This window comes from Eublepharis macularius, chromosome 18 (assembly GCF_028583425.1).
Source record: "Eublepharis macularius isolate TG4126 chromosome 18, MPM_Emac_v1.0, whole genome shotgun sequence".
Lineage (NCBI taxonomy): Eukaryota > Metazoa > Chordata > Lepidosauria > Squamata > Eublepharidae > Eublepharis > Eublepharis macularius.
The window spans coordinates 14,927,796-14,951,346 of record NC_072807.1 but is presented as its reverse complement, the minus strand read 5'-3'; the positions used below and the strand labels follow the sequence as shown (position 1 = coordinate 14,951,346).

General features: G+C 44.6%; 1 protein-coding gene across 1 annotated transcript in view; it reads left to right on the top strand.

Moving 5' to 3' along the window:
- Positions 1-23,551, top strand: part of IQCH (IQ motif containing H) — a 100,542-nt gene that overhangs the window by 43,435 nt on the left and 33,556 nt on the right. Inside the window, exons 12-16 of the mRNA XM_055002774.1 lie at positions 898-1,073; positions 4,395-4,667; positions 7,644-7,835; positions 21,126-21,246; positions 22,921-23,207. Of these exons, the coding sequence (XP_054858749.1) occupies positions 898-1,073; positions 4,395-4,667; positions 7,644-7,835; positions 21,126-21,246; positions 22,921-23,207 (1,049 nt within the window). The remainder of the gene's footprint in view (positions 1-897; positions 1,074-4,394; positions 4,668-7,643; positions 7,836-21,125; positions 21,247-22,920; positions 23,208-23,551) is intronic.

Here is a 23,551-nt window from a genome sequence, read left to right as displayed (position 1 = left end):
ATCAGTAATTGATGTATCAGATCAATACATCAGCATCATCTAGTGGTTAGAATGTCAGGTTAGGCTCTGAGAGAACCAGGTTCGATTCCCTGCTCCACCACGGAAGCTCTTTCGGTGATTGTGGGCCTGTCGCATGCTTTCAGCCTAACCTACCTCAGGGGAGAATAAAATGGAGATGGGGAGAATGATGTAAGCCACTTGGGTGCCTGTTGGGGAGAAAGGTGGGTTATAAATAAGTAAATAAATAAATACTGTTTTATTTTTTAGTCTTGAAAAATCTCATAGTGATGGAGAGGGGGAATGGCCATCACAGGGGACTGGGGTACGGAAAATGTGGAGAAACCTCTCACATAGAAGTGCTACATTGGTAGCCTCTGCAGGGTTAGGGTTAGGGTTAACCTAACCCTAACCCTACCCCCCGCCATCGCTGTACAGAGAACGTCAAAAACAGACATCAGGAGTCCCTTATGACTAGACTGGGAGTTACTTAAAATGCAGGCCAAACCAGTCTTGGGAGTATATGAAATTGCTATTTCTACAGCATTATCAATAGTTGCACTTTATAATCCATCAAAGCCTATATTTTCATAGCCATCCCCAATTCCCATCAACGTTAAAGCAGCTCACTTGGCCAAGTCTCTCCTCAACAGTTTGCGAGTGCTAACCAACCTTTTGTTTCGTGGATTGAAATCTGGCTGGTCCTCTAGGCTGCTGGCCATTCTTCAGAGGAAGAGAGACGGAATCAGAGGGGAAAGGGAATCAAAAGTTAAACATCTGTGGGAGATAGGTATCTGCTGCCTGCTATCAGGGCAGGTACAACGAACAAGCCCCTCGAACAATATTTTTCTCCCCATAATTAATAGTGAATCTTTTCTCCCTATCCCCCCTTTTTTAAAGATCCTAATGTGGATGTCATCTACGTTTGCCCCCTTCAACTGAGCGAGGGGTTCCTGCAATATTACCATAAGCTCCTCGGTCTGCAGGCAGCTGTTAGATCTGGGGACCCCGAGGACATCGCTGACCTGCAGGACAGGTTCAAAATTCTCACCCCCGAAGCCGTAAACAGCTTCCCTGTGAGTTTCTGTCTTCTAATTACTACAGCTGGGGGGGAATGCCGTAAAATTAAATTGGAAATTTTATAACTTGCAACGCTCTGGTACCCATCAGTGAAATATTATTGCAAGTTTTAAGAGCTTCACAGTTTAAATGACTAGTTAAGAGTGCTGGAAATGAATATCCTGGTTTAGTTTTGCAGGAGGAAGGTGACGCTGAGCTCAGTCCTTCTTCCTGCTCAGGGTATGGCCTTGTCAAGAACTCTGAACTCAAGAGATTTACCGTGCAGTGGAGAGCTGAACACTCAAAATGCTTCTGCTGCTCAAACTTTCTTTCCTGGCAGCTGTGCAGATATTTGTCCCCTCCCTCTTCCCTTCCTCTTTAGTTTTATTGTGGCAAAATCCAATTTAAGACTCTTTTTCGCCCTTTATTTTTTAAGGCTCGGATCGTTTAATGGCTTTAATTGAGGGGCGTTCTGTATGTTTGTTGTTTTGAACCCATCTAGACAGTTTTAAATTCACTGGAACATACTCCAAAAACACCCCCACTGTAATCTTAGCTCTTTTTTTTTTAGTGCTTTTGATATTGCTGCAATGCAGTAAAGCTGATTTACGGCCAGGACTGTAGAGATGCTCCTGGCGTTTTCACAGGCGCTCAGCTGACATTGAGCCTTTATGAAAGTTGGAGAACCTTCTTGGCTCAATGGTAAGCAACGTTCATTGTTCCTGACCAGACCTTGAAATATAAAAGGCCTTTTGCCACAAGATCGTTGCTAGGTAATTATTTGTAGTATAAAACTATGATGTCTCACCATATGAGAACTCTGTATGTACTCTAATTCTAACATGCCCATTTGTTAGCTCTTAAATTTTGCTCTTTTTTAAACCACGTTCTTTCAGTTCAACAAATCTGTGCTTTTCAGATCATTCAGTGCAATATGGCATTTGCACTGAATGCAATATGGCCACAATCTTTCAAAGGATTTCTGTCCATTTTGACTTCACGGGTGTGAGGAACACCACCGGCATCAAGCGGATCTTCTCACCATCTTAAAAATAAGCCAGTTCTGAGTTTTGGAGGATGAGGGCCAGAGCTTGAATACCTCACAATGTCATCATTTCAATTATTTGTCAGAGGCATAGACCATTACACTGAAACTATAACTGCACATTTCTTTAGGAGTAAATAAAGATAAGAAATTTTAAAAATGGGCAACTTCTTTGGATCCAAGGACATCAATTGCAATATTTCGTTAGCAGCTAAACCTGCACAAGAATCTGGGCAGAGGCTTCCAAATTAAGAGACCAAAAAATTGGAGCAAACTCAGACTTTGACCTCAGAGATCAGCATGCCCAAGGGAGCTTTGACCTCAGTTGTCTCAAACAGCTGCCTGTGATCTCAAGCAGAAAACCACATTTGAAACATAGAGAACTTTCAAAAGTAGATTGTGAAATGGAGTTGGGGGAGGTAGTATAAAAAATCCCAGCGGGTGTGCCAAAATTCTTGAGCACACCTCAAGTAGCTCTTGGGATCCTCGTCAGAAAGTTTAGCCTTTGGCACACAGTGAAGTTAATCTTTTTCAAATGCATCTGTCGTTCACATGTTGGGCAACATGGCATTTGTGTTCTTGGATCCAGAGGAGTTAGCCGTGTTAGTCTGTAGTAGCAAAATCAAAAAGAGTCCAGTAGCACCTTTAAGACTAACCAATTTTATGGCTGATAATGGTATAACGGAGAATCTATATAATTAAAATGAATGAATATAAGAAAGGAGGGGAAAACATACAGTAGCATACAGAATAGGGGTCAAATTGATTGACTTATGCCGAATGTGTATAAACAAGGGACAAATTGTTTGTCCCATAAAGATGAGACCAGAATGAGTAAGATAGAGTATAGGCTACTAAAATGATTATTGAAGAATATATGCCAGAAATGTATTATTTAGTTGTTAAGTCAAATGGGAAGGGAAACAGAGATAGCACTGTGATATAATAGATAAGCTTAGAAGAGAGTGAAAGTATATGTTTAATAGGTAAAATAAGTTTGGAATGAGTAGGGGAAAATAGACAAGGGGTTGGAAAACTGTTGGAAGTCATCAAAAGGTGGGGAAGGGAGGGGGTTAGAATTGGAATATCTAAAAGAAATTGATTGTAATGGACATTAAATATTTCTAATCCAATAAAAATTTTTAAAAAAAAGACTAACCAATTTTATTGTAGCATAAGCTTTCGAGAATCAAGTTCTCTTCGTCAGAGCTTATGCTTCGTGTAGCTTATGCTACAATAAAATTGGTTAGTCTTAAAGGTGCTACTGGACTCTTTTTGATTTTGTATTCTTGGCATCTCTCAGAGATGCTAAGGGACCTTACACAGGAGATGTTTCTGGGGGCTGTGATCTAGTTGAGCAAGATTCCTACATGGTCTAGAAATGTATAAAAATTTTGCTGCCAGATCCCTCCGTGTCTTCACTGGCCGTTCTTTCTTTCCATCCATTTCTACATACTTATCTGATTTCTGCCCTATTTTGGAAACCACTTTAATGTAGACATTGTATAGCGGCAAACCTAGGTTTACTACCAACTGTACAATGAACAGGGGGTTGGAGCTACCAGTGTTGGCAAGTCCATATTTGTCAAATTCACACATCATATTGGTATCTAAAGTATTTTAAGTGTTTACCTACCAATGAAATATGTGAAGCAGCCTTGACTGTAGACTCCTGATGTATCTGAGTCATTGGGATTGTCTTGTACTTGGCTTGGATAATCAACATCATAAAGTATCTTGTCTAAGGAAAATGTATATCCCGTGGAATGGCATACCATTTTTAAAACCTATTTTGTAAATCAAAGTATTTTGTTTGGAAAGAGCCCATTTATGATGCTGTTCCCCATATGGTGAAATGCAGACCCCTCCCGCCCCCCACGACAGGAGGGTTTTCTCGCCTTCAGTTTTTTGTATTGATTTTCTTTTTCCCTGACACAGTCAAGTCAAACCGTGCCAGACACGTTGAGATGAATCACCGTGATCCAAAGGCCGCGAGCCTCTCTTCCGAGTGACAGAAGGAGAATTCCGCGTGGATCAAATAAATACAGATGTGTAGTAATTAGTTCTATTCCCACCGAGCCCATTTCCGATGCACTAAAGATGTGAGCGATTATGGAGCCTCACCCCAACAGCTTTTATCAATTTAAACTGCTACGCTACAGGATAGGTCATAACCCAGCCTGCGATTAATAATGTATTTATTACGCGCAACATTATAAATTAGCTCCATGGAACGGAGAGAAAGAGAGGCAGAGAGGGCACCTCTTAACGAGACTAATGTCTCTCTCTACAGAGCCGCCCCATGTCCCTGGCTACATTCCTGAAGTACAGCCCCAAGACCATCAAACGGATTCGCAACCTGATCCAAGGCAAAGAGGCCTACATGGTGGGAGGGCTTCTGCACCAAGACGACCTGGAAGTGGCCGACGCATTAGGTGTGCCCATTTTGGGCCCTGACCCAGAAATCACTCATCTCTACAGTTCCAAGTCAGGAAGCAAAAGGGTGTTTGCCGCCGCTTGTGTGCCAACGCCTCCTGGACAGCATGACATCTACAACAGGCAACAGGTAAGGGGACCTCAAGATTTGCCAGCTGGAGAGAAGCTCACGAAAGAGACCATTCAAACATACAGTTGCCTCATTTGTCTTTGATGGTCAGAGGGCTTATTTCCAGTGCCGGAGCTGAGCCCTGGAACCTGTGAAGTCAATACCAATGCGTTTTGTTGGTATACTGCACTGGGGATCTGAACTCAGGTCTTGCTTGCCCTTGCACCGAGCAAAACTAATTTGGTTTGAGGTTCACCACTGGACACGTTCAGCCCTGCCCTTACTAGGAGGGAAGTGCCATTGAAATGAACGGCGCTTAGAACTGGCCAGGAGATTGTTAATCTCTTGATTCGCTTTAACAAGTGTTTGCACAATACCTCTGTGTGTCTTGATCTTCCTAGACTTGCAGACCAGTTCACACGTACTAACTACTTTGAGGAAGCGCATCAAAATGCACCTCTTTGGAGGCAGCTCCATATGGTAAAGCAGTCGTGTGAAGAGCTTGCCTTGAGCCAGTTGGGTGGGGTCATTGTTGACTATGGAGAATGAGGGGCTGCATTGGCATGGCAGAAATTTACTCAGTTGGGCCAGGAACCATTTCACCCTAATGGTTTTCCTCGTGCCTCTAATTCCATAGAGTAGCATTGAGAGGGGTTTCTCTCTTGGCCTCCTGATTTCGTGGAGACTGGAACTCCCTCTCTTTCAGGGGTGCTGAGTGTTACATGTTCCTTTCCACTGAAACAGAACAAATGTGAGTTTATTTCAGCCCTTACTGAACCATGAATTGCTGTCCCCATATTGTAGCTTGTTGCAGAAACATAGCCCTGGGTTTCTCCGACTTTTTGTGTCTGTAGTAAATGCGAAGGACTCACGGTTTGGAACTGGGACTTTTATAGCCCAAGCCTGGGATGTAACCTACTACCTTACCCAGGAGGGCGCAAGAATGAGGACTGTGCAACATCAGCCTCTGCAGTTGTCAGGCAGTAGGAAGCCTCTGGATTGGCCAGGTCTGCTGCAAAATTCTAGAAGTTTATCCTTTGGGCTTTGCTTGATCAACAGTGTATTACCTTCTGCCTGCCCGCCCTCCCATTTCCAGCTCCAGCAAGTGAGTTCAATAATCCTGGGCTCCAAAACACTCCCACCACATTTCATAGCCCCTGATCAGACCCTGGCCGTTTTCACACTGCTGAGCTCCCGGAACGACAGCGTCTTATTGGTGCGATTTCGCAAGAAATTGCACCAGGAAGATGCTGTCGTTCTGGGAGCTTGGTGCAATGTTCCGTGGCCAGTAAGCAGTGTGAAAGTGGCCCCTGTCATATGGGAGACTCAACCCATGTCCCATATGTCCCGTAGCTGGAATGTCCTGGAACTGAATCTTCTGCACATTCCAGGTGTGATAGAACACATACACAAAAAAATCAGAAACCAGAACAAGACAATCTACCAATACCTTGTTTGCACTGGCTGTTTAATGCCTATCTTACATCTGGTCTGCTTGTAGATACTGAAAATACCTAGGAAAGTTAGGGGCATGGCCCATCTTATTAAGATAAAGTCCATGGGTTAATATATACAGGATCAATGAGACACAGAAAGTGGGAGCAGGTCCACGGTGAGAGATCAACGAACGTACAAAAACCACAGCTGAGGAAATCAAGTAGGAGTGAGTCCATCAAATGCCTGAAAAGTGGACAGTGGCAAGTGGACATCTTGTTGAGATTGGGGCAGTTTGGTGTAATCAGGAGAGTTTGGTGTAATCAGGAAGAATGAAAGTATCTGGACTCTTAATGTTATGGGGCCAAAGATCCTCAACCAAGCTAGGAGGAGGGTTCCTTCCCTGTGACCCCGCAAAAGACAAAAAGCCAGCCATAACAGAACAAAATAATAATAATAACTCACAATGGTAGGCAGGGCATTGGCTTGAAAATGACCACATCCATTTTTACAAGATCACAGCCTATATACCAACTTTCATATTAGGTTCTCTTTCAATTCATTCCAGGTTTTGCCTCCTATTTTGCTTCTTGTTTCCTGCCCTGTGCTTCATATGAAATATTGAAGCGAGGCGTTAAATAATCAAAGGAAGGTGACAATAATTTAAGGCACAGTTCAATTTTCACTTAAAGATAGCTCGTAACTCTTTCCGTTGGTGCAGTCTTTACAATACTATCGATCCATTTCATTTCTGTAGGGGAGTCGTCAACAGAAAACCCATTTATTGGCCTTTCAAAAGCAACAAATAACAGGACACAGCGCAAACAAATAATAATTCCATTTGTGATTGAGGTTCAAATAATAAAAAAACAGTCCTCAGATCCAGAACACTGCCGTTGTAACAAATACCTCTTAGACCAGTCTTTTTTTTTAACATTCAGACTTGCAAGCAGTAAAGCCACAAGAGTGTGCACAAAATGCTTTTTTTCTATCTAAGTTTTTAAAAAAACCCAAATAGTACAGCTCAGATACTGTCTTTATCATCACTCTATAGAGATCTGGCCGATGGATCCTACTTCCCTGCCCCCTTGGTCTGCTGTACACTTTGCACAGGGCACACATGAAGAAAATGAGGTTGCTGGCTTAGAAACGGGTTACATTTTAAATTGTGATTTTTGCGATTTCATATATGGAAACATATATATATATACTAACAAACATATATACTATGTGTGAGATAAATATGTAAAGCAACCTAATACTGTTGTAATTTTCTTTCTAAGATTAAAATTAAATATTGTCATTGTCTGAGAAGGAATAGACTTAGGGAAAGAGAGTTCGATGTCCAGGATTCTATCATTTAGATTTGTGCTCTTCTCTCCTTTTCTTCTTTCCCCTTTCCCTTTTGATTGAGAATTGTTTACCAAATGGCTCATACGATACTGGTTTACTCATGTGTTAAATTTTTCTCGGTACAAATATGCTTATACTCATGTTTTTGATGGGGAAAAAAAGAAACGGGTTGGATGGTATTAATATGAACCTTACGCGTTTCTGCCTCAGATGGTTGAAGTCCTCAGTCAGCTGATAATCGACTACCCGGAAGTGAAACGATGGCTTTTCAAGGTGGATAATGACTTTGGGGGAAATGGCACTGCCTACTGCGATGTCACTGCTCACCTCAAATGTTATCCTTGGATCCAGAAGGAGTGTCAAAGATACGGTCCTGAGATCTGGCAGAAGAAATGGGCACATGTGAGTCCAGCATCCTTTTCAAACTGCTATGTTTCAAAGTTCATCTTCTGTCTCCTGGCCTTAATGTTATGTACACCTTTTAAGTTTCTTCAGCTTTACTGAAATCCAGATAAACTACGTTGACAGCATTCCCGTGATCCAGTAAGCCTATCACTTGGTCGTAGAAGGAGATGAGGTTGGTCTTGCAGGACCTGTTGGGGACAAATCTGTGCTGGCTGCCCCGTATCACCATGTTGTCCATCAGATGCTTGTGACTGATGCCCCCAGAAAGGTGCTGCCACATGTTTATGAATGGCATAGTACTCTAAGAAGGCAACAGCATCTGGAGGAAGGCTTCACCCAAAGATCTTCGTGACCTTGGGTAGAAGAGGCAGGTGCCCCAGGTCCAGTAAGTTACAGCTTGAAAGACCGGCAGGGCTTTTTTTTTCAGCAGGAACACAGTGGAACGCAGTTCCGGCACCTCTTGAAAATGGTCACATGGCTGGTGGCCCCGCCCCCTGATCTCCAGACAGGCAGCAGTACAGAGGGCAATCTAAACTCCCCTCTGAAGAGCCATGTGACCATTTTCGCCAAGGGTGATTTAAACTTTAAAAAACTCCCCCCTTGTTCCAGCTGACTCAAAGTGACATCATTGTCTGGTCCTGAGTTCCATCACTGAGTTCCACCACCTCTTTTCCCAACCCGGAAAAGGGCCAGTAACAACCCCTTCCCTTGTGCCCAAGAGGGCAAACTTTTAACTGGTAAAACACTTTTAAATAAACTCTTCCACTTTGACACGGGGCAATTTAAGGAGAAAAATTAGGCCAGACAAGTTACTGCTTAGTGCTTACTCTTAGATCTGTATTATAATATTTTGGCTGATATTCTTAATAATTGAGAATAATAACATATTGAAACCCGTATTTTAAAACCTTGGGACAGGATAGAGAAGAAATCCAAGTAAGTAAAATAAGTCATTACTCAGTTCTGCAAAGCCATGCATGATTTTCCTTCCTGCCCATCTATTTTCTGAATCCAAGTATATTTTTCTTGCATGGGGGTCCTTCAAACCAGGCACATCGGCTCCTATGCCCTGCCATGTTTTAAAATGATCTCCCTGGATTAGTAGCAGTTGCTGTACTACAGATTGTTCCTGTGAGATGTATTTTCATTAGGCTAACCCCACCTTGTGTATAACTGGGGCGTTGCAATTGCTTGGATAACATTCCTCTTGCCTTCTTGAAACAAATCAGGTTTTTCATAGCCTGGAGGCACTATTCTGTCTGTTTGAACCGAAATGATTTCCGCTCTATTCCCACCCAAAAGCAAATGCCCGTTAGGCTAATTTTAGTACAGGTTTTGGTGGTGCTCGTTTGGCATCCTGCTGGCTCAGATGTAAAAGAACATATCTCCGAACCTTAAACTGAACAACTGAGAAACAGAGATGAGTGACAGGAGAAAATTGTACCAACTTGATTCACAGATCTGGAAATCCCTGGTGTGTGCAAGTTCTCAATTTGTGTATGCAAAGGACATGCAGGTTTTTCACCAGTGCGTAGGACAATATACTAAAGGCAGGGCTTTTTTTCAGTAGGAATGCGGTGGAACGGAGTTCTGGAAGCTCTTGAAAATGGTCACATGGCCGGTGGCTCCGCCCCCTGATCGCCAGACAGAGGGGAGTTTAGATTGCCCTCCGAGCTGCTGGAGCAGCGCGGAGGGCAATCTAAACTCCCCTCTGTCTGGAGATCAGGGGGCGGGGCCACCAGCCATGTGACCATTTTCTCCAAGGGCAACCCACTGAGTTCCACCGCCTCTTTTCCCAGAAAAAAAAGCCCTGACTAAAGGATTCATGGGGAAAGGGGAATCCTACCTCCCCTGCTGACTTAAGCCCCCTCCCCTCGTTCCAGCTTTGGCTTTCCTGAAATCGGATTTCTCTGCACACCCGTGAATTCCCTGGATCTGCAAAAACCCAATATGAGAGCCCTGTTGCATTGGTTTGGCTGTCTGGATGGGGGCAGAGGGCAGCGCTTTGCAATCAGACTGAGTGGCATAGAGGGTAGCATGCAATGAAAGCAAATGTCTCTGCTCCCTGCTTCATTAAAATTAATGGGGAAGCCACTGTATACATGGAATTCCATGTACAGATTGGAGTCCTTGTGCTCAGAAATATCACTGGATAGGAACATAATATGATCTCCTGGTGTTGGCCTTTTCTTCAACCATACTGGATCTGTCAAGTTTTAAATGCAGACAGTGTTGAACGCAAGGGGGAAGCTCCAGCCCAATCCGTGTCCAAGTGCCGTGCTTGTGTTTGCTGGCCGACACACATCCTTAAATAGAATGCAGATATATATTTCTTGGTTTTCTTTTTAGATAGCCATCATGTAAATATTTGATTTCAACAGTCATCTTAATTGATATGAAATTGACATTTTAATGAAGCCAGAGCCAGGATTTACCCTTGCTGTGGCTCTATAAAAATCAGCAATTTTCTAAAAAGACAAAATAATCGGAAAAAGAAGGCAAGTGGCTGATTTGTATGTTTGAAAGGAACTCTTATATCAGCAAATGCGTACCGCAGCTTCTTTTTAAATCTAGTCAAATGAGGTTGAAAGCGTTCCCATGTGCTTTCCTGCCGTATCGCATGGTATGCAGAATGGTATATCAGGCACTCAGTCGACAGAACCGCTGAAATCAGCAGTGGAAACTCTTAGTCATTTGAAGTCTTTTGGGGCTACACTGTCTGGCTTGGGCAACAGGAGCCCTCCAGCGAGAGGAGGACACAGCCTATTCCTGCGCAGGTTCTTGTGTGCCCTCGGGAGGAACTGGCCAAGATGAGGCCACAGTAGTGAGCTTCTATGTTTGTGGCAGCATAATGACAGATGGGGCTACGAGGAAAGAGGGTTAGAGGAATCAGTCAACCAACCATAAGGTGACATTTTGGCCAAGGGACAGCACTGCTAATTTTCCACTTTTGGGCAGCACCAGGCACCTCCTCCAGCACTCGCTTCAACTGTGTTTACATCTTGAACTGGTTCAGGAAGGAAAACGTGGGCTTGCCCTCCCTTCTCTCATATCCCCTTCATCTGGATCCTGATCTGTGAGAGTTGATTGATGGTCCTAGTTGCCCGTGTCACTGTTTTCTCTACAATATTACTCATACACAATCAAATTGCTGAGATCTTATCATGTGCCCTTCCCATTACAAACCTTAAACTTACTGGGCACAAAGCCCTTTTCCTGCTCGCTTAGAAAAGGAATTAATTTATCCTTGAGGGTCCATGAAATCGACTGCTTGTTTCATGACACGAACATGCTTCAAATGACAACGTCTACGAGACCACAGTCCTATAGGACTTCCCCAAGAGTAACCCGCTGTTTACCCACAAGGCTCTTGCGCACCATGTTCAGGAATCAGTGCCTCAAACCACAGTGCAGTGGAAGATGAGTGGCCAGTTGAATTTCTGTTTCGAAGTTACTCTTATTCTGGTGAGAGCAGCTGCTGGACTCCCGGTCGTCATATTTTCTTAGCCTCTACGAGGGGCCAAACAGTACCTGGTGGGAGCAAGTTGGTCATGTGATCTGCAGGGCAGGCGGATTTCAAAGTCGAGAACTTAATGAGAAATATACATTAAACCAATGCTAGCATCACAGAAGTCTTAGGCTGGAGACCAGAGTGATAAGAGTCCTCAGAAGTAACGCCTGGTCCTTTCATTTTGCGTTGTTGCTGTTTGTGACCCACTGTCTGTTCTGCTGTCTGTGACCCGCTGGCCTTTCTTAATACACGGTCCACTTCAATGCACAGAACACGGAAAATGAGCACAAACAATCTGACCAAACTCCGTTCTCCTCCTTTTCTGTGAATAATATCTAACCAGTCCTAACCTTGAGATTTCAGCCACTCTTTCTCAAGAGCTCGGATCTTTTATATTTGGAAACAAATTGCAGTCTCCATTGAGTATTGCCACAAAGTGCGGAGGATTAAAACCGTCCTTTGTTACTGAATATTCTCATAATGCTCCCCCATTTAGACATCAAAGCATTAGTTTATGAGCACAGGCACGCTATTACAGTATGGAGACCTGCTTCTTTTGATAATGAAGACATTGTGTCATTGGCTTAAGCTGCCACGTACCAAACATATGCTGGCAGGTTATTAAAAAAATCCAGCTTCATGATGAAAGACTATCCTGCAGGCTAGGAGTACATGGCAAAAGACTCTCCATTCCGGTAGAGTTATTAGAAGTGAGAATATGACTCTAAGCACTAAATTATGTTAATACTTACAAATAGCATCATTTGCATAGCAGTTTATGACACGATCCCAAGGTTTTTCCTTCATTGGTATGTAGCAGGGCAACCGATTAAACATAATGCAGTTTACAGGAGTTCAGACTGAGTGTTTATTCCATTTAAAAAATGGAGCCCGATTGTTGGATCCTTCAGACAGGATGCTGTACCTCCCTTCCCGGATGCATAACCACCTTGCTTCTCGATCTGAAATGATTGCTGAACTTCAAGACGAGTCTTCAGGAAGTCGGTGGTTTAACCTGCTATGTAGTACCTTGAACCTCTGACTCGCACCTGAGCTCAAGCCCCAGTACTTGTGTCCTCAGCTAGCTGACATGCCAGCTTACAGATGGCAGACTGATACATTTTTTTTTTTTAGGAATCAACTTTGTATGACCTCAACCTGTTACTCCTTAAAAGTCTGAAATGAGGGTTCAGGTACCCTCTAAAATGAGGGACCATCAGAAAGAAGACACCTTGAAATAAGGGACACGGGGAAGTTCAACCACCTTTTCTTTTAAAAAAAACCCAAGGAAGTGAATCAATAGTTCATAGAGAACTGCTATATGGAAGGTGCATGACTGGAACCCACCAACGGGGATGCACATCACCGTCATGAACTGCTTGTGCACTTCCCAAGGCATCTGACCGACTGCTGTTGGAAACAGAATATTAGACCAGATGGACTCAAGGTCTGATCCATCCAGGCAGTTCTTTCATTCCTGTATCCCTAAAGCTGATGTGCTTGCGGGCATGAGAGCATGAGGCTGCCCATTCAGCACTTCTTTTATGGCCTCAGAAGCATCAATGCGCATATAGAGGCCCTTGGCCCACAAAGGATACCCTGATCATTTAAAAGGAGGATGGAAACCAACCTTTGAATTCCTTCTCCAGCCTCCAGAGCGTGATTGATAAGGAGGAAAGGCACCTCTTACCTGGTTACTCATGCAGTCTGCCAGACATGGATTGCTGTCCCCAGCCATATTCAATCTCGATTGCTGCTTGGGCCAAGCACAGCTGGGGGGCAGGGGACAGAGGGCCCAGCAAGGCTCTGAATCCATGTGGCTACCCAGCCATCCAAGCAAGTGGCTTTTGGCACCAACGAAAGGCCGCCATGGCTCCCTTCTGTCCCCCTTCCTAAAGCCAGTGGTCTCACCAGTATGGCTCTCTCCTCTGACCCAAGAGCTGATTTGGGGAGAAGGAGAACACATGAATCTGCTTTATACTGAAGTCTTGGTCCATCAAAATCAATAGTGTCTATTCATACTGGCAACAGCTCTCCAGGGTCTCAGACAGAGGTCTTTCACCCCACCTACTGCCAGATCCTTTAACTGGAGATGATCGAACCTTGGACTTCCTGCAAGCCAAGCAGATGATCTACCACTGACCCATGGCCCTTCTCACATGAGCCACATCCTCGGCCCCATAGATTCACTCAGGGCTTTTTTTCTGGGAAAAGAGGTGGTGGAAGTCAGTGGTGGAACTCAGGACCGCACAATGACGTCACTTTGGGTCAGCTGGAACAAGGGGGGAGTTTTTTAAAGTTTAAATCGCCCATGGTGAAAATGGTCACATGGCCGGTGGCCCCGCCCATGTGACCATTTCCAAGAGGTGCCGGAACTCCATTCCACCGCGTTCCAGCTGAAAAAAAGCCCCGGATTCACTGTATCTTTGACCTCTCCTCCTCAGACCCAAAGCCAGTCTTGTTTCTTGAGACATGGTTGGCGTGTGTCAAAGAAGTATTTGATAGAGCTTCCGTATAATTGTTGTGTAGAGGAAATGATTTTTCCATCCGGATTGTGGTCTAATACAAAACCAAAGACATTTGCAGCAATAGTATTTTGATAGCTGCTTCTGAATGTCACGTAGCTTAATAGTGGATGGTAAAATTATATTGTCTAACAGAAGAGGTCTCCACTAGTCTCTGAACTATATAGCCGTCAACGGGGCATCACGTCGTGTTCACCTCTTACATCAGAGAACATGCTGTGATGCTCTCGCTTCGTCGGTTATTATATTTAATGTCGCTACCAGTGTTCGGGTTTTAGGTGATTCCCTGATTCCTTAATAAAATAACAAGGCACAACAATTATGTCCCTTGGTTAAATTCTTAGGACCTACAATAATCAGATATGCAAGCTGTTGGTTTGCATGTCCTATTGATTTAATATTCTTCTAATCAGTACATAAAGCTATGGGCCTGCGGTGTTAATTTTTCATATGCTTACAAAGCACCCTTTGATTTTCTGTCACGCGTTAATTACAGCGTTTTGCCATTAAATAGGAAGCTTTGTGTAAACTAATTACTAGGTAATCATTGTCTACCGCGAGCCGTAGCTGTTTGGTACCTTTTATTTTATTCGGGGAAAATGCACGGATCTCGCAGTCTGGAACCACTATACCTTCCAGCCATTAGCTCTCACTAATTCATAGCATTATTGTGTTAAGATTGTAGGAGTTGTAATTGTTGTGGTATCAGTGCTGTTAATTACCGGAGTAAACAGTTGAAATGGTGCCAAGGTCTATTGTACAAAGCAGAGAAAAGGAGGTTTAAATGTTACTTCCACCATCTGGGGACTGGAGTCTTTGCAAATGGTACGAAACAGCAGTGAGGCACTATCAGTGCTTCAAGCTTCAGGGTTTTAGGCCATATGGATTTGGAATATTTTGAATCAATTGAATTTAACTGCCAGTTTTTAGCAATAACTGTGTGGAGATGAGGAGGATAAAGCAAGATCGCGAGAGAAAATCTGGAATCTGTTAGTATTATCACACGCCATAAAATGCCTCCATAGATTATATGAAAATGTTTGTTTTGCTAAATTCAAGAAGCCAGAAAAAGCTAAGAGATCGACACAAGTTTTAACTGCGTGCTACGATGTCGGGTTTTAGGTGGGGGGTTTGTTGTGTTTTGTTTCGGGTAAATCATCTCTGCAATTAAGAGAAGGGGGCTCCCGCAAATTTATCCAGAATTTGATTGATTGACTGTTGTAATCATGTTTTAGCATTTTGAAACTTCCCTGCCTACAGGAGTGAATAAAAGACATCGAGCATAGCACCGGAGAAGAGATGAAAAATGTAGATTGTTTAAAAATGAAAGTGCTTGTAAAATCCTCATTCATAGAACCGTAGAAGGTTCGTGTTTGCTTCTCGTTCCTGTTTTGTACTTCCATGCCAACATGAGGACGCAGCACTTTGCGTGCATTTTGCAGAGGCCAGTGGAAATGAAGGGAAGTGCACCAGGCGGTCGGTTTTTTTTTTGCTTTTTTAAAATAAGAGCTGTTGAGGATGGACAAGCATTTTGCCTCCTGACAGCTGCAAGTTACGAAAATGAAAGCTCTGGATACCTTCTTCCCACTTTGAGCCACATTTGCTGGCTAAAGAAAAATGCCTTCTGCACATTATTAAGGAAATTAAGTCCAGTCAACCTTGCAAGCAATTGTGGCTCAATTTTAAGCACATTGGCAAAAGAAATTGCCCCGACCAATTGCTAGGCCAAAAATAAAAATAAAAAAGGAACAGCAGAATGACTGTATAAAATTTGTTGTCAGCTCAATTAAATTGCCCAGCCACCAATGCGTCATTACTTTAGATGGCTACAAAGTTCTCCTTTGTTTGTTTTGTACGTCTGTAATATTTGTTTGTGTGGTATGTAGCCTTTAAAAATGTGTTTGGGTTGGCCCCAGATTTTGTGCAATTGACTCTCCCCACCCCCACGCCAAGACCCCCTTGCGGTCCCTGTGGGGCTCATTCAGTGGGCTTGGAAAGGAATGCTCTTTCCCTCCCATCCTAGTTTGTTTCTTTTTATTGGCCTGTTAACAGATGTTGACGTGGTTCAGGGCACAAGGCAAAAACGTGCTTTTAAATAGAAAGTGAACACATGAGCGATGAGTTCCACACTTCAGAGTCATGGGGGGGCTGTTTGGGGGCTGGGACAGTGTTCTTTTGGCTGTGTGTATGCCTCTGTGTGTGTGTGTGTTGTGTGTGTGGCCAATTCAGAGTGAAAAAGGGTTGATTAATCTGTACATGTTGAAATCTTGGGCGAGCCGAGCACACCGAGCCAGAAGAGAATACCATGACCCATGTGGTGTGGAAAAACAGGAGCAGCCGTTTAAGTGGTGAAAAGTTGACAGAGGGCTAACCTCCCCATTCTAATAGTCGAAGCGATTGGCTGTAGCGTGGCCTGCTATTGAAGTGCAACATATGTGCCTCCCTTTGACAAAACCCCTCTTCAGCCCAAAGCAGCCCTCGGCCTGTGCACTGATCCGGAGCGAAGGGCCGTGGTAATGAGGGACGGGCCTCTCAAGAAGCCGAGAGGAGATAATACCGCATAAGCAGAGAATTCTGTGGAGTGTTCTCGTCACACGACATAATGCAAGGCGCTACCCTGGCGAATCGCTTGCTATCCAGCTGAAATGGGCCATTAGGTATCGAGGAAAATTGTCTTTTCCTACTTTCAGCAGATGGAGCAAATATTTTACAAAGCCATTTTACATACAAAAACCATTTGTGTGACTTGGTAATGGCAGCTGTTTTACATGATGTTACCTTCCAAAAGGATGTATCTCATGAAAGGCAAAATTGGGACTTTTTTAATTTTAAAATTTGCAGTTGCACTCTCAAGCATTTAGCCATAAAAGCAGCACTTGAATTCTAAGTAAGTGTGGCAGGCGATTGATCACTTCCCAAAATTAAAAAAAAAAAAACCATTTTCCAGCATTTTTGTTGTTCTGCATAGATTGCAGCTCTGAAGAATAACCAGAAAAATGGAAAACAAAACAAACTTGGAAGTATCTGTAAATGGTTGGATTGTGCTGGGAGGCGGGGGGAGGGGGGGACACTTACCAGCTCTTGTGATTTTGCCTGCCTCACTTGTTGAATAAGCTTTTTCTTAAACTTAGTCACTGAAATCAAAAGATACTCAACTTCTGATCTGTGGGGATTCTTTTTTAAGCCCACCACTTTTCCGTTCCTTTTCTGGAGATAACTTTAAACAGTGACAAGTACTTGGAAATCAGGCTGTGAAGGCACCCACCTCCACACGTCTGAACGTGCCTCTGAGCAGGGCTTTTTTTCTGGGGAAAGAGGTGGTGGAATTCAGTGGGTTGCCCTCAGAGAAAATGGTCACATGGCTGATGGCCCTGCCCCCTGATCTCCAGACAGAGGGGAGTTGAGATTGCCCTGGCGCGGAGGGCAATCTCAACTCCCCTCTGTCTGGAGATCAGGGGGCGGGGCCACCAGCCATGTGACCATTTTCAAGAGGTTCCGGAACTCCATTCCCCTGCGTTCCTGCTGAAAAAAAGCCCTGCCTCTGAGTACACACAGCCGACACCTCCTCTTTCTGCTTTGTGCCTGCAATAAAGAAGCTTCCTGCTTTTGAACACTCTCGTGGGACGTTGTCTATGTATGTTACAGTTGTGTTTACATACCACCTTTCCTCCGACAAGCTCAGAAGAGCACCAGTGAGCTGATCTCAGATTTATCTTCTCAATACCTGTCCAAGGCAATTCAATGACCATCGCAGCTGAGTGAGGATTTGCACCCATCTCTCCTGCTCCTGATCAAGATAATCCAAACTATGATATTCCCCATTGCCATGTATGGATGTGAAAGTTGGACAGTGAAGAAAGCGGACAGGAAGAAAATGGGTTCATTTGAAATGTGCTGCTGGAGGAAAGTTTTGCGGATACCATGGATGGCCAAAAATCCAAATAAGTGGGTACTAGATCAAATCAAGCCTGAATTCTCCCTAGAAGTTAAAATGACAAAACTGAGGCTGTCGGACTTTGGTCACATCATGAGAAGACAAGATTCTCTGGAAAAGTCAATAATGCTAGGAAAAGTGGAAGGCAGTAGGAAAAGAGGAAGGCCTAGACTCATATATCATTTTATGTGGAGCTTTCAATGCGAGAATAGGGTTGGGCAACTTACAGGCGAGAGGTGATATAAATGCGCATATTGCTATGAACGCTCATGTTCTTGAGCATTCAGCAAAGGATAGGGTAGTAAATAAGGCTGGCCTTAAATTGCTGAATCGGCTTTCATTGTCCAGTTTGCACATTCTGCACGGTACCTCCCTTCCTTCTCTCGGGGGGGGGGGACATTTACATACGGGGCATTGACCAGGACTAGTACTGTAGATTATATTGCCAGATCGGCAGTACTGAACCAAGTCACTAATTTTAAGATCTTAGACCTAGCCCTAAGTGACCATTGTCCCTTGCAATTGTCGCTTGACTCAATAAAAGAAGCCATGTCCTCCAGTTTTCAAGATCTGAGCAAGTCTCTTAATGATAAAGCCATTTTGGAGGCCTTTCATTCATAGGGTCGCCATAGATCGGAGGCGACTTGACGGCGCATAATACACGCTCCTGCTCCAAGTATAGCACTCAATCTGCTGCACCACACAAGCTCCAGTCCTATTGGAAGGGCCGTCGAGGATTGGCTCTGGAGGACACTGCAAGTACCTGCAAAGCAAAAACAACTTTGCTGCATTCCGTCTTGCACAGATCTGATTCCTCATCCCCAGCCCCACCCCGATTAATTAGAAACAGATTTGTCCTTTTGGGATCCAGCCCAGACACAAAACGGCCTTATCTGGTGGGATGAAGAGAAGACTCAAGCAACTGAACAGTATGTATTGATTTGTAGACGGCGCATCTCCCTTGCATTAATCAATGAAGAGACCGTTTCTGTGGATCCAGCAGTCTTCCCCCTTCCCATATAGGAAATCATTTGTTCTCGCTCCTTCTCAAATTAGTTATACATGGAGGGAAAGCAGAAGGCATCCCGCCTTCCCTCCCTTGTCCATAGGATACTCTTCAGCCACTTTTGGAAATCACTCTATTGAATGGGGAAATGGCTGGGCCTCTTGCTGGTCGTGGGAGGAGCAAGACCAGGCCACCTGTGAACAACTTTGGGCTTTCTGCGTACTCAGGGGACTTCTCAGATGTGTAGAAAAATAGGATTTTGTCAATTAATGCAAAGCACAAACTGCCCCCCCCCAAGTCTCAGTGAGTACTGAAGTATTTCCCACCACTGGGATACGGGGGATATATAAAGGGGAGAGAGAAAAGCTTACAGAATACTGGAAGGGAGATCTTGGGGTAAAGATTTCCAAATGGTTTCCCCGCTATGGGTCTTTGTGGGTCCCCAGCTTATTAGGGGCCACCACCACCCTAGCATAGAAATAGCCCTACTCGTTCTTGCTTTGCCAGGAGTGCAGAGCAAGTCAAAGGACAGAGAGAAGGAGTCCTCCAGCCATGGTTGTCTACAATGCCAGGAGCCCCTGCGGACTAGGAAAGACTACAATATGTAGGCCCTCTCTCCATCCAAGGCTCTTTAGAAACGTTGCTGTGTCTACTGGAAAACATTTGTGCAGACCGGCTTCCTCAACAAAGCTTGTTCTGGACATTGAACAAGGCTATCATGCCATCCATTGGTTCACCTGACAGGTCTGTCGTTTCTGGGATCCTTCCCTCTCTACCCACCTCCAAAGCTTCTGAAGAAGCAGTCGTGACTCTGTGCCCCTTCCAGAGCCCTGTACCCTGCAGCCATCTGATGCCCCTGGCATGTGAGCCAAGACCCACACCAGAGGGGGAAGCAATACATTCCCAGCCTGAAAATTAGAGGGTGTTGTCTGTGTTCAGGCTTGACAGACCGGCTTTTGGCAACTGCAACAAAACAGTTTCACTGTTAAGACTCCATTGCTTCTTTCTTCGGTGTCTCCCAGTACAGCATTTAAATGGCGAGAAACACCTATCTGCAAAGAGTGCAATGCTTCTCTAACCCATTCCCAGTCAAAGGTTCTGGGATTGTTGTGGGCAATTGGTCTGTCTTTTGGAGCATGGGACATTTCCAATTTCAAGGGGTCATGAAGCAGAAGGAAAGAGACCCCTGGGAAGCGAGCAAGTGATCAGGAGGCAGCTCCAGAAGAGAGACCCGGAGCCTTACTTGCAGAGTCCCTGGGCTTGACGTGCTTGCTCAGCTTTCAGACTTTTTGGCATGGCAGAGGCAGTGAAGTTAAGATAGGGTTGTTTTTCTTCTGCGTGTACACTTGTGGCTGCGTTGGAGGGGAAGCAGGTTTAGAGTATTGCCTTCGACAATACAGGTTTAGAGTAATTCCACATAGCCAAGCAGGGCTTTTTTTCTGGGAAAAGAGGTAGTGGAGCTCAGTGGGTTGCCCTCGGAGAAAATGGTCACATGGCTGGTGGCCCCGCCTCCTGATCTCCAGACAGAGGGGAGTTTAGATTGCCTGCGGGGATGGCGCGGAAGGCTATCTCAACTCCCCTCTGTCTGGAGATCAGGGGGCGGGGCCACTGGCCATGTGACCATTTTCAAGAGGTTCCGGAACTCCGTTCCACCGTGTTCCAGCTGAAAAAAAGCCCTGTAACCAAGCAACATGGAAGATCATCTGTTCCTTTCATGCATCGCTGGCCCATAGATTCTCCTTCCTGCCCTGTGACTTCATCAAAGAGTTTTATTTGGGGGGGAAATTAATATGGTACGCCTTGTTGCCAAACTCAAGATCAAAGTGTGCCAAGACATTAGTTGCCCAGTTAGGGTCAAGGCCAAAATAGATTAGTCCTTAAAAGAAGTGCACTTGCCAGTTTGGAGCCTGAGGTCCAAAAGGTGGATTTAGTTGCCAAATGGAAATTCACCGCACGCCCTCCGAACAGAGTGGGAAAACACCTGTGATGGATTTTTGAAAAAGGATTACTATGGTTATCAGAAAATGGTTCCAATCCATCACTTTTCCTGTCATTTTGTTAGCTCAATTTTTTAAAAAAGAATTGCGTAAGAAATGGTTAAAAGAGAGATCAATCTTTTAGGGCGAAACATTCTCAGATACGTGAAAGAAGAGTGAGAAAAAAAATCGGGGAAACATTTAAAGAAGACTTTCTGGCTGTGGTTAAACAGTAACCACACTGCCTGTTGGAGGCCTGGTTTTTAATCACCCCACAAGCAGTTTTCATTTCTGCAGTAAAATTGCTTGTGGTTCTATTTAATTTGTTTCTGCAGGAACCAGCTTTGGCGAAGATCTCCCAGGAGCTGCCGGGCCTTTTAGCACAGCACGCTCAGGCTGTCAATGAGAAACGATTTCCTACATGGGGAAAATTCCTCCAAACGTTTGTGAGTCAAGGTAAATAAGACTGCTAAGTTCCTGCTAAGTGCTATAAGGGATAATTATATCACCGGCACTTTGTTCTCATTCATCGGAATATTTCTCCACCCTCTTTCCTTCCCCATTACAGTTTGTAACTGTCCGTTGAAGAATGAAATCCAGGCGTTGATCTTGCTGGGTCAGGCATTGCCGCCTTGATAAAGGGTTAATACTTCCCCATGTAGAAAAGCACAAGGAAATGGCTTCACTTGGCTGGGAGAAGCTCTGGTAGGAAAGAGGCTCCAGGCTAGTAGAAAGATGTAGCCATGATATTTCTGCTTTTCATGGCCTGGCCCATTCAGGATGTCCTAATCCAATACTGTGACCCAAAATCTGCAAACTGATGAATGCATCTGGTCAATCTGCACAGCCTCCCTCCCTTTGATCTCCTTTCATTAATATTTCTACTTCCGCCAACTAGAATAGTAGAGAGCACTGGAGCCTCATCCCCTGGACGTCTAGCCTCATTTCTGCCAGAGATTTCCTCAGCCAGTACCCAGATTTATCCAAGCATAACTTCACCAGAAGAACTCGAAGCCGAGGTTCTCTGGGTACCAAATTCTCTGCTGGCCTCATAATCACAGAAGCAAAATATATAGAACGTCTCTCACTGGTAATCCTGATCTTGTGCCATACACGCACACCGTGGCTTCTCTCCGAGTACCACATTTATTTGCTTCATTTATATCCAGTGGGGACTCAAAGTGGCTTATATTCTCTTCTCCATTTTTTCCTCACAACAACCCTGTGAGGTAGGTTAGGCGGAGAGAGTGTGACTGGCCCAAGGTCACCCAGTAAGATTCCATGGCGGAATGAGGATTCCAACCTGGGTCTCCCAGCACACTAACCACTGCACCACACTGGCTCTCAGTGGCATCTCTAAGAGGGCATGTCCCTTTCCAAGGCTACAGAAGGCCTTTGTAAGAGTCAGCCTCTTTGAAACCTGCTCGGTACTGATGGCACTTGAGGTTTTCTATTTTTGGGACCTGATTTTATTGACAGGAATAAAAATAAAAACAGAGCTGAACTGTCCTTGGGCACCTGAGACAGGTGCTTTGATTAGGCAGGAGATGGGCCTCCCTGGGCTAAGGTTGCCAACCTCCAAGTAAAGCCTGGAGATCTCCCAAAATTACGACTGATCTCCACATGGCAGACCCCAGTTTCCCTGGAGAAAATGACTGCTTTGAAGGGTGGACTGTATGGCCTCTAAGCTGCTGAATGCCAAGATCTGCCCCCTAAATCTCCTGATATTTCCCATCCTGGAGCTGCAACCCTACCCTGGGCTGGATCCGAACGTGTTTTTGGCTTGACAGGGGAAAAGAGCAAGAGTCCAGTAGCACCTATAAGACTAACAAAATTTGTGGTAGGATATGAGCTTTTGTGAGTCACACAGCTCACTTCTTCAGATACAGCTAGAATATGAGTCTATCTGTCATATCTTGGCTTCACAAGGTTGATGGTTTTCATTCTCTATGGCTCAATGAGGTGCCTTCCATGGAGATAGATCAAGATGGGTAGCCGTGTTAGTCTGTCTGTAGCAGTAGAAAAGAGCAAGAGTCCAGTAGCACCTATAAGGCTAGCAAAATTTGTGGTAGGGGATGAGCTTGCGTCACAGCTCACTTCTTGACAGTTACCTTTTTCCCCCCTAATGAGGTGGAGTCATAGAAGCTTTCCCACCCTCTGACAGCGTCACTAACCTCGCAGTGGATATGCTAATAGAACCAACTGGAGAGATCACGGTGGTTTCTTCTGGAGACCAGATCCATGCTGATGGTCCCTTGCGATCATCAGGGATCACGCTCCCACAGGCTTCTGTTGAGCCAGGGGTCCTGAACACACTGTGCCGGAAGATCGGCGAGGCCTGCAAAGCCAGGGGAGTGGTTGGATACTTCTCCATCGACTTTGCAACGTTCATCCATCCCCAGACTATGGGCCAGCAGGTAAGCCAATGAAGCCATGTTTCCACTTTCCATTGCAATCATAACAAATACCCTGGATTGTGCTTATCATTTTTTTTTAAAGCGGAGGAAAATGTTCTCTGCATCTACCATTATTTATTCAGACCAAAGAGAGAGTTCATTTTGACACCGAGACATTTTAGAAACAGGACAATGCATGTGAAAATGTGCTGTGCACCACAGATATACCAATGGCATGAGTTGCTCTGATTACCAAATTGGAGAGGGGTGTGCCAAACTCATGACACAATGGCTGCAATCGCTTTATACGTGCAGCTTCACCAATGGCAGGGGCTCATGCAGTATCTTCTACAGAGACGTAGGCA